The 12,500-nt window shown below is 45.7% G+C and overlaps 1 protein-coding gene across 1 annotated transcript in view; it reads right to left on the reverse strand.

Annotated features, from left to right (window-relative positions):
* bcl11aa (BCL11 transcription factor A a) overlaps positions 1-12,080 on the reverse strand; it is a 61,535-nt gene extending 49,455 nt beyond the window's left edge. The window contains exons 1-2 of the mRNA XM_080782663.1: positions 11,749-12,080; positions 6,696-7,274 (exon numbers count right to left, since the gene is read on the reverse strand). Of these exons, the coding sequence (XP_080638789.1) occupies positions 6,696-7,274; positions 11,749-11,803 (634 nt within the window). The 5' untranslated portion in view covers positions 11,804-12,080. The remainder of the gene's footprint in view (positions 1-6,695; positions 7,275-11,748) is intronic.
* Positions 12,081-12,500: the final 420 nt, after the last annotated feature.

The raw sequence follows: 12,500 nt of genomic DNA on the forward strand, positions 1-12,500 counted from the left end.
GATCTTCTACTCTATCCACAGCCCAAATGAGACCTGAGGCCGAGTCTACGAGTCTTCTTAATCCTATAATATCCTTTTCTGACAAACGTACGTTGCTATGCGAGTGGTGCTCAAACTGTTTCATGTCAAGGACTCCCAAATTCACATATGTATTTGGCAGCGCAACCCGATCCAAACATATTTAATTTCGTTCCATTAGTCTCTGACTAATGGTATATTCATGAATTCATACTGCACTATACTCACTGTAGGACCATCATTAGTTCACTGTCCCAGAACTTAAACTATTGACCGTAGAGTGTCCCATGCATTCTCTATGATAGCCAGTGCCAGGCAGCCAATAATATTCAACCCTGCCATTGATTTGGCTAGCGATATGATGCCAGGGTCAATACCGCCCTGCTTCTAGCTAATGCAACAGCACCAAAACCACAGTGAATGTGGACTAGTGCGGGCACGTATACACAACAGCACAAATAATAACCTGTGTATGAACTGATTCCTTCCCTCCCCTTCATAGAAGACAACAGTGTGTTGAGTTATTGCACGGTACAACATTCCGACAAAACAGGAACGATTTGGATCACTGTATCTTGGCGTCCCATAGGATGTGTGACAGTATACAAGTTAGTCTGTTAATGTAGCTCTGATTGTGGCTGTTGGCACATAGCAGGTGTTTACATGGCATCGCTTCACACAGATCCCACTCAGCTATACTGCACCACAGTCCCCCGAGATAACCCTAATCCTTGCTTCACAGTCAAATGGGCTGGGTTGAGGGTTCATTTTAAAACTGAGTGTACAAATGTACAATTTGTACACTCAGAGTTACAAGTGAATAAATTAATATTTTGGATTTTACTGTGTTTGCAGCAGCTTTGATTCGGTTTGGTTTTGCAGCACCGTTGATTGATTACTTTTGACCCGATCTTATGATCTTGAACTGTGACTCGTTTTGCCTTAAAAGCAAATCACCTCTTTGGGGGCAACCTACTGATCATTCCCAATTTCCCACCAAGTTTCATGAAAATCTGCCCATTTATTTGAGTTATTTTGTTCAGACACAAACAGTTAGGGGTGATTACAATATGCTGCCATGCATCACTGCGTAGTGAGAGAGAGAGAGAGAGAGAGAGAGAGAGAGAGAGAGAGAGAGAGAGAGAGAGAGAGAGAGAGATATTGCAGATTAATAACTGCAGCAAGTGTGCTGAATTTCTATGTAGGTGTTCCACCATGCACTATACCATAGGACATATACATATACACACACAGACAGACACACACACACACACACACACACACACACACACACACACACACACAGCATACTGTAATTGATTCTGTATCAATTGGGTGTCCTGGATTCGCATTGACTGCTAACAGCACAGCAGAGAGCTGGACTGAGAGAGAATGAGAAAACGAAGAGGAGTGGGGCGGGCATGATGACAAAATGAAAGAGCACAATCTGAGGGGAGGGAGCGAATGAGAACAGGGGAGATTGAGAGATAACGGCGGGGAGAGAGAGAGAGAGAGAGAGAGAGAGACGGAGAGAGAGCCTAAAAGGGCGGGGGAAAGGGGGTAGATCTGTCTGGGAACCATAGAGTGAATGAGTGCAGAAAGCACAGTAATGCATATTGAGGTGAGTGACATTAGCCAGATGACAAGCTAATTGCTGATCGCTAGGTCATTCTTAGACTAACAATATCCATGCTATGGTGCGACAAGCTAGCTTGGCTCTAGAACAACAAAGTGCAAATGGCTGCGTGGAATACGGGCTTGGAGGCTGAACCACAGGGATCATTTGATAATGTGTTGATATTTCAGGATTCAAATGACAAATTATGTGTTACCCCCGGGCCCCAACTGGCCCCAACTGACAATTGATATACTCTCATAAAAGCCCCAGCTAACTGCCATCAATTTGTCTGCCTAACTACTGTGAACTGGTTTATTATCATTTAAAGAAATACCTTGCGATTAGGCGAAGATACTATAAATCTAAAAAAGTGAAATATATTGGGGTGGCAGCGGTCGATCAGGACCAAAGAGCTTTGGATAAAGATGAATGCCCCATTTTGTCAGCAAACCAGGATGTAATCACATCAAAATAAGAAACTTGATTTGATTTGCATGCAGTAATTGTTATTTGTTTTAGATATATTTTTGTAATATAGAACAAAAAAAACAAAAAACAAAGACAAGTATTTCTGTGCGCACACACACACACACACACACACACACACACACACACACACACACACACACACACACACACACACACACACACACACACACACACACACACACACACACACACTCTGTCTGTGAATGAGGAGGGCCTCGGATTATAATCTGAGTATATTTGTGGATTAAGCAAAACAAAAGGGCAACAGAGAGAGAGAGAGAGAGAGAGAGAGAGAGAGAGAGAGAGAGAGAGAGAGACAAAACCACATGCACAATCAAATCCAGAATGTTAATCTAAATTTAACTGACATTCTGAGAGTTCAATAATTTGCATCCCACATGTGTACTTGTGCGTGTTGCCTTTTCTGATCCACATTTTACGTACATGCATTGCTAACACGTGCGCGCACACACACACACACACACACACACACACACACACACACACACACACACATGTAATGCGTTCCCCACTTCTTGAACGGCATGCAGTGTTTGATATGTAAATAGGAGCATTCCACCACAAGGACAGAGCCTCTGTATTCTGCTGATCACTGTAGCAGAGAGGACAGTACACCCATGCACAAAGCCACCGCATACGCGTGCGTGCGTGCGTGCACGCACACACACACACACACACACACACACACACACACACACACACACACAAGGGCATAAATATTTTAGTATGGCAAATGCAATTATTAAAAATAAATCAAATTCTTACCATTCTGTTGTCATTTGTAACCCTAAAGCCTGAGTATTACTTTGTTGTGCAGGTTGTGAATGATGCAGCACACACACACACACACACACACACACACACACACACACACACACAAACACACACTAAACAATAGCTAGTAAAATAGCAGATCAAAAAGCTCAATGAATGCAATGCTTTCGCAACAAACACATTTGCACTTCCCCATTGGTAAATGGTGTGGTGGTTTGCTTTGGATGCGAAACATTGAATATCACCTGATCTATACTATCATAATTGTCAGATCCTGAGGTAGAAATGAGCCATTCATGTTAATAATGTCCGTAGTGGTAAAAAGCTCACGCTCTTACAGACATGTTCCCACCCACTGCCATGCGCTGCAAAATAACAATGTTTCTGTCTCCATACAGACAGAGCACGTTAAAGTGATTAGACATCCCACTATCCCTTTCTTAAAGAAAAGTGAGTGGTGTATTAATGCTAGCGTCATGTTTCTCTGTGTGTGTGTGTGTGTGTGTGTGTGTGTGTGTGTGTGTGTGTGTGTGTGTGTGTGTGTGTGTGTGTGTGTGTGTACAGCTGTTAGCTGGAGCAGACTGTTAGGGAGATGTTCCCACACACACACTGCCTTTCAGACACGATGCTCACACACTCTATGCTATTGAAGCCACCAGACGGACACATTATGATGTAAATCACCCTAATAACCCAGTTTAGCAGTCGAGGGTGCCCCTGTCTGTCTGTGTGTGTGTGTGTGTGTGTGTGTGTGTGTGTGTGTGTGTGTGTGTGTGTGTGTGTGTGTGTGTGTGCATCAATATATATGACTACAGTCATCAGAGAAACAATAATGAAAACAATAATAATGAAAATCACTCTTTTCACTCACACACACACACACACACACACACACACACACACACACACACACACACACACACACACACACACACACACACACACACACACACACACACACACACACACACACACACACACACAGTCACACACACACACACACACACACACACACACACACACGTCTCTGTATAGTTATTGTAAAATCACGTCATTGGTTAAATTTTAAATCAATCTGATTGGTTACAACGAGGATAATCCAATTCCACTTCCTGTACCATGCATCCCACTTCAGAGCCACACAAAAAATATATATATATTATATATATATATAAATATGAAAAAAAATCCATGCAGAGGAAATAATAAATAAGTAATAAATAAATAAAATAAGAGCAAATAATCTTTTTTTAACACACAAGGTATTCCTCCTCCTTTTTGATTATTCTCTCAAGCCAGAGTATAGCATGCACACGAGCACATAAACACACACACACACACACACACACACACACACACACACAACACCGCAAAACTGAAAATTTACCGTAACAGACACACACACATTGGTTCCGACAGGATTTTCTCAAGCTGAGTGATAAAGTGTGTTTTCTCCATTTCCGTTTCATCTCCTTTCCTCTTAAACTCTGCAAACGGCTTATTTAGCACAGTACAGCCCTCCAAAGAAACTACTGCTAATTAAAATTCACAGAGAAAAAAAAAGGAGGGGGGGGGGGGGTGCCGACACTACAACAAATAATTAGTGGCGTTAAGATGCTTTAAATAAACGACTTTCCCTCCACAAGCGAAAACTAAAATGAGCCCCTCCCGGCTTGCCTCTCATTTGCTGGTTGCATTATTGTGCTAAGTACGAGGGAAGAGAGAAGGAGAGAAGAAGAGAGGGAATTAGGAGAGAGGAAGAAAGGACATGGTAAAAGAGGGAGGGAGAGAGGAGAGGAGAGGAAGGGCAGAATGAAAACATTATGCATTATCGTACAGTGAAAAGTGAAAACCTAAATGTTTCATTCATGCATTCATAACTCAAAGGGTTTACAAAGTGTAACTCGCAGAGTTACATTAACACTGACAATTCTATACTATACTGTGTATATGGACGGAGGCCTTTGGTAGGATCCGGACCGGTGTAGATTGGTATAGAGAGAGGAATGTGAGGAAAATGTGGGGACGGGGATGGAGGGTGTGGGGGGGAGAGAGAGAGAGAGAGAGAGAGAGAGAGAGAGAGAGAGAGAGAAAAGACAGGCCTGCATTTAGCTTGGTAAGATGTGGCAGGAGAAACCACAGTGAGAGCAGGACACATCTGTTAGGGCCACATGAGAGAGAGAGAGAGAGAGAGAGAAAGAGAGAGAGAGAGGGGGAGAGAGAGAGAGTTCATGTGCGCACACACACACACACACACACACACACACACACGCAACATGCACGCCGATATAAGCATGCACACATGCAAGAACAAACACATGCACATGCAGTATACAGTATGTACACGCAGCACACATGCAGTCATTCCCAGGGTCACTCCCATGAGAACCCAGAGCAGCAAAAGTGATCAGATATATATTTTTCTGATTAATGTCTTAGAGAAAACATCACATTTACACGACATGTATATTTGGTTGGCAGAACCTATTATACAAAGCCTGGGCATCTCTACCCCTCATACACTGCAAATTCCTGAGTTTTAATTTATTTAAGGTTTTCTTTTTCTTGGTAGTTCTTTTCTTGCTCCTTTGTGGGTCTATGTTCAGTTGTTTGTTTCCTCTATATTGTAAAATAAATGTGGGCCTGTAAAGCACTTCCAGATAAAATTGTGTTGAGTTGAGTTTTAAGTTGAGCTCGTATATACTACACACATGACGAGGTCACTAATGCCTCTCTTTGCCACTGGGCTCCGGTGTTTGATTACCAATCTGGGGACATGATCTGAGCTCCCACCCATGTTCACACACAGACACGCACATTGTGTGAGATTCAATGGACCTACGGGAGGACAATAATGTGGAGGCTTCAGTTTAACGAGATCAGTTCCACTGTCCTACACACTAAAACGTGAACACACGTGGATATGCAGGCACGCACACACACACACACACACACACTGGTGACCCTGAGATGTAGATCTGCTTCTGTATTATTGAAAACACTCGCTGGCAAAACACAGAGGTCTATTCACACACATTCACGGCACACAAAGACAGACGCGCTCGCTCGCTCGCGCGCGCACACACACACACACACACACACACACACACACACACACACACACACACACACACAGAGAGAGAAGCAACAGCATCATAAATCAAACCGATGCGTGTGCTTTTGTGTCCGCTGCATAAAAAGAACAGAAACCCTCTCTTGGGTTCCCCCTCTACCTGTGACCAGCACTCTTCTGTCGAGCTGCGCCTGGGCAATCCCCCCCCCCCCCCCCCATAAGCCACTCAAACACCTCGATTTTAACAAGGATTGTGTGCATCCTTTCTGCAACACATCCTTCCATACGAGAGGGCATTTTGGCAGCATATACAGGCGAGGGACTGAGATGCTGCCACAGCGAGGCCCGCCCAGTGGTTCTGTCACGTGACACGACGCCGTGTGTATTCCCAGCTGTCCGTGTGGCGAGGGACTGGAGAGAAAGACGCTGTGACGTCGAGGTAGTACAAGACCAACACACGTCATCAGCAACAACAACAAGCATCAGAAAACGTGCTTGTTCATCATGACCACGTCCGCGTACACACGCACACACAACTCCTAGTTTCCAGGGATAATCCTGGCGTGTAGCAACGTTACTTTTTAACCAACCACTTTTTTCGTTGACAAAATATATATCTCTGACCTACTGGACATCCATCAGGTGAATTGTTGTGTCATGTGGTGATGTTGCTGTGGCGTGTGGCAGTGACGGTCAATTTACCTGGTATGTGTTCCAGCTTGGGGAAGATCCCGCGAGGCGACAGGAGCCTGTCGTCGTCCTCGTCGGCCAGCGTCGCCTGAACGCCCACCTCCACGGGCCTGCGGCCGCGCTGCAGCGCTCCGCCCAGGGCGGGCGACGGCGTGAGGGCCAGGCCCGGCGAGGGCGACGGGGGCTTGTCCAGGCCCCGGCCCACTGCGCCGGGCAGGCACGACGGCCCGTGGCATCGTTTGCGCTTGTGCTCGATGAAGAGGAGGATGTCGGAGAGCGGGAAGGTGGCCTGGCACTGGCCACACGTCAGCAGGTCCTGCTCCGACGGCGAGGAGGACAAGGAGGACGAGGACGGGGGGTGGTGGTGGTGGTTGTTGTGGTGGTGCGGGTGGTGGTGGTGGTGGTGCGGCGGGTGGGGGTGGGGCGGTGCCGTGGCAGTGTCGCGCCCCAGCCGCGCCAGCCTGTCCGCGCCCGCCGATGGCGGGTGGTGGTGGTGGTGGTGCCCGTTGAGGCTGGCGCTCTCCTCCGAGTGCTCCGAGCAGCGCTCCGACAGCTCCTCCGAGGAGAGGACGGAGGTGGAGAGGGGCTCGGCTACATGCGGGGAGACGACGACGGAGGGGGGAGGGGAAGAATGAGAAGGAGCAAAGAAAGCAGACAAAAAAAGGAAGAAATTAGAAGGTGGCTCTTGCTCTAATCATGAAAAGAAACGCCTGCATATGGGTTTTTTTCTTCTTTCCCCTGCTAATTATTTAAAGACACTCGTATAGTCTGTGGGAATGTCTTCTCTCACAGCAATATACCATGAGAGACGCGTGCGACGTGCTTGTGTGGTGGGGGACGTTGGTAAGAAATCAGTGCACGCAGCTCTGTGACGCTCAAGCGGAGCCCATGCGGTGAACACCTAGAATCTGTCAACATCACCGTCTCTGCACTTATGGGACTGAAATTAAAATGACAATGATAAGAGGCTGTAACATGTGGGACCGAAAATAAGGTGGTGAGAGCTGGGCCTCTGTGATGACAGGAACATGTGTAACGCAGGGGAAACGATTACAGCGCAGACTGATTTCGATAATCAAAATGACAGAAATCCACGTTGGAAAATAAGATCTTGCACACCGCAAAGCTGAAATCATATTGTTTTTCTAAACCCTAACAATTCCAATGCCAATGAAAGGGGGGGATATGGAAAGTTAGGGGTTAGACCAAAATATAGCGTTCACAAACAGGACATAATGACATGTGGTTGCTGTGTGATTTGATATACATGTATCGCTCCTGTAGTGTTTTATTTGTATTTTGTGCCTGTAATCTGCACAGGAGAAATTGTCACAATGTGTCCAACATAATGTGCTGAAGAGAAACAGCCTTACGGAACGCTTTTGGTCGAGAGAGAGAGAGAGAGAGAGAGAGAGAGAGAGACTTCCTATAACTCTCTCTGTCTTTTTACACGTGTGACTACTATACCTCTCCGTCTCTCTCCCTCACTGCCTGTAATGTGTGTGACTTATAGTTCTTAGATACCAACCACCTTTTTACAGCCGGAAATCGGCCTTAAGGAGCCGTTGAGCTAAATTCTTCGGCGCAGAAGGCCCAGGATTAACGCCTGACTAGCTTTTAAGATGCCTTTTGTCAAGCGGGGCCGTGCATGCCGGCGTTAAACACCAGAGTGTGAACACATGCAGGCCAGTGAATTAAAAGACAGGGACATTATTCACTGTACCTTTTTATTTAAGAAAAAAAGGAAAAAAGGGGGTGGGGGGGAGAATGAAATCTTTCACTCCAAGGTGAGGAGCCTGCACTCTTGAGGTATAGCCGTCTAATGCACGTTGACCTTCTTTACACCGCTGCCCAATTTCACATTTTAATGAACCTAAAACCACTGAGAATCAAAAAATAGATTTTAATTTTCGGTGTCTGGGTGATTGGTACAGATGTCTGATAAAAAAAGGGAGAGGTTCCTGCGGGTGCATGCCTAAGACAGTGACTGAGTGCGTTTGTCTTTCAGTGTGTGTGTGTGTGTGTGTGTGTGTGTGTGTGTGTGTGTGTGTGTGTGTGTGTGTGTGTGTGTGTGTGTGTGAGGGGGGGGGGGCTAAGAGAGAGAGAGGGGGGAGAGGGAGAGAGAGGAGCATTATATGCAGAGGTTGAATTTGCTTCGTGCGTGCGCGCGCGCGTGCGTGCGTCAAAGGGTGAAAGCGAGGGAGAAAGATGGAGGGAGGGGGGAATGTGGACTAGTTCCCAGCGCGCACAGGGGAAGGAAATATCATTGAATGAGATCGCGACGTCTGTGCGCGCGAACCGGGACACGGAGATAACATGTGATATATTCCGGTGGTTGGGTCTGGTTCCCTACTCCTTAATTTAACGGCAGGTCAACTGCCACGCCGGCCCCCCGGTTACACAACAACCCCGGGGCATTATTACATCGGATAAAATACAATGCTGCATAAGCCCTCACATCAAAAACCTTAACTCCGAGAGGAGAGCACGTCTGAAAAGCATTTGGTGGATTTAATGAAACAAACAACAAAAAATAAAAAATAATAAAATAAAAAATAAGAGTGGATCTTAAATATAGCATGTGCATAATTCAAAAAAATATATAGCCTATCACTGCACGATCACTTAGATTGTTATTTACGTTTTATGCATGGTAAAGCTGGAAGTAACCCTGAGTTTAGGATATAGAAGAATATGCACAATTAAACGAGAGAGGTCATAAGGATAGGCTACACAGCATTTACATAACCCAAACATTAAGATAATAATGGTTCTTAAACTATACAGAAGACCGTTTCCGTGGCAGAGTAACGCACCAATTAGACCCCTTCAAAAAGTTGTGTGCTATATATATATATATATATATATATATATATATATATCAAAAAATATTAGAATAAAAACAAGGTTATGATTATTGGATTGTCAGTTGTCACTTTCTTAATTGCCTACATAAACTGCAAGAAATATGCGGTTTAGATTAACTGCATACTTCCTATAGCCTCCTGGTATAATGGTGTCAGTGTATATATTATTGGAAACAGTCGCTTAGAATATGCAGGAGCAAAGAAAACGTGACGACTAACACTTTGTCTTCAGCCTATATGCAAAACCTTTGGATTTTGACAATTTCACGACATATATCTTGTCATCTCCCGTGCCAGTGTTGAAGCACGAAAAGAAAATGTTGCGGATTGGTAAATTAAAATAGAAAATGACTATCAGTAAAGGATTGTAAAATAATAATCATAATCATGAATAGAATATGTCTTGACACGCATACCTCAAAACATGCATGAATCTACAGTTATATGAAACAGTGTTGGTGAGATCCTGTAATGACAGAAGTGCATGCAGGCTAATGCAAAATAAAATGCCTTTAGACTTCTCTCCGAGAATGCTCTGGCGTGGGCCTTTAGTTGCATATTCCGATTGCTGCCTGTATTAAAAATGCATTAAAAAACATGCTCCATAAAATGTAATGGGGGTGGGGGGGTAAAATAGCCAATTTGATGCGAAAGGGGGAGCTGGGAGACGGATGGGGAGGTGGAGATGGGCAGGCCCCACCGTCTTGTACATTTTCCCTTCTATTCTAAACATATCGTCAAATATGTAGATAGGGGTGGCGGTGAAATTGATCGGGTTCAAGTTCAACGGCGTTTACTGATCATGGTGTGCCTCCTAGCGACGGGACAGGGACATGGATAAGGATAACACACTGCCTGGACTCTGCTCCAGCGTACGCTGTCTGTCTCTCTCCCCAGGACTCGACAAACAGCGACAAGCTATATGGGCTATACACGGACATAACGAAACCCAATCATGCAAGGTGATCCGCCTAAGATGGTCCAGATATCTTGTATCTTATGTTTGCGGCATCAAATGCGACGACACCGTTTCGAGTGGCACGAAAATGTTGCGGGGTGCTGCCATGGCACATGGTGTGTGGCAGGCTGGCTGCCTATCCACACGCAGTTCCACGACACCCTCATATGCCATCTCCCATTAAGAACAGACTGATATAGCATACAGCTTGCAGCGAATAAAATCGAAGAAGAAACCGAGGATATAGTAAAAAAGAGAACGGCGTGCGTAATAACGGCGTGTCACCGCGTGCGAAGTGACATTTGTTGTTGGAGTCGTTATCCTAAAATTCGTCACAGGCTGGTGATCAACGTTTTGTCTTACCTTGAATGCATTTATTGAGTTGAACTTGTTATTTGGAGCATCCAAATGTGTCTGGGTAATAAACGGAGAGAAAATAGACAAGGCGTCTGTCGTCCTGCAGCTCTCAGTAAAGTCAACACTGCAGAAGCAGTGATCCTGTCTGTGTCAAAGACATACTGTACTGTAGCTATACGGCAACTAAATGAAACCTATAGATTCCTAAATGCTAACATTGTACAAAAGGAAATTCAAATAAAATTGTGTATAAAATAAATCGTTTTGACTAGCTGTGTTGCGGAGCTGTATGGCTGACGAAGAGATCGAGGGGACTATACACAAGCGCACGCCGTGCTTGTAAACAGTCGGCCACGAGAATTTTTTTTCCCCAATCAAATTCCTGCTTCCAGTTTTTTGAAAACCGTCCAAATGTAGTACGGGAGAGGAGGCTGACTACCTGCCGCAATGAAGAGCCGATAAGGAATATTCCGGGATATTTTCTTTTTCTACGAATCTCCGCGCGAGGAATGGGTGAGTAGGAGCCTATATAGCCCACACAGCCCTGTATGCATTTCCACTGACCGTGTCGGCGGGGGCACCGAAGCCATGTAGATGGCTTTCTCCGCGACAGTTTTGCAGAAAAATAATAATGGTTATTGTAACAAAATAACTTTTCCCTTTCTTTCCGTGACGGGCATCTCTTGACTGACTTTTACGCACGGAGCCGTTTCACTCTCTCTATACGGTCAAGTCCAGTTGACCGCGAGTGTCCAGTCAGTGTCCAAAGCTCGGGTTCCTCGTTAAGACTGCCGTCCGGTTTCTCTGAATGGACCCCCACGTACGACCCGAGTGCAGGAGGATAAGAATGGCCAGAAATGACACATTTTTAATATGTACTTACGCGAAAAATCCCGTTTGCTTAAGTGCTGGGGTTTGCCTTGCTTGCGGCGAGACATGTTGGTCTTGTGGCGGCGTTCGGCGCGGATCACATCGGGAGAGCCGGGTTAGAGAGGAGACTCCAGAGGAAAAAATATCTTCATCAATGCCTTTGACATCCAAAATAAATTAGAAATAATACAAAGATGGCGCGGTGAAGATGGATTGCGGGCTCACCGTCATGGCTTTTTTGAAAAGGAGAGCGAGTAACATAGAGAGAGAGACAGAGAGAGAGAGGGAGAGAGGGGAGAGATGAAAAAATGGCAAAAGCCCCCCTGAGCTGCAAGTTCAAGTGCGGACGTGACGTCCCCGCGAACTTGAACGTCAGGCGATGGATGGACACCGACATACAAAACATGGGCAGGGCCAAGCGCCCGAGTGGGAGGAGGGAAGCGAAATAACAACACCAATGGACGGTCATTAGGGGCTGGACATGAAAAATAGACCCGGGGAAACCAATGGACACAGAGATCAGGGGGGCCGGACAAGAGAAGGCACTTGGGGGAGGGCGAGAGAGAGAGAGAGAGAGAGAGAGAGAGAGAGAGAGAGAGAGAGAGAGAGAGAGAGAGAGAGAGAGAGAGAGAGAGAGAGAGAGCGAGCGAGCGAGAGAGGGGGATCGAGAGAGAGAGAGAGTCTCTAATGAAAGCAATATGCACTGTGTATATGCGTGCGTGTGGGGGGTGGACGACGCACGCAGCAGAACAGAGGCAGAGGGAA

Source organism: Protomyctophum bolini, assembly GCF_963924005.1.
Source record: "Protomyctophum bolini genome assembly, chromosome: 14".
In the NCBI taxonomy this organism is placed as follows: Eukaryota; Metazoa; Chordata; class Actinopteri; order Myctophiformes; family Myctophidae; genus Protomyctophum; species Protomyctophum bolini.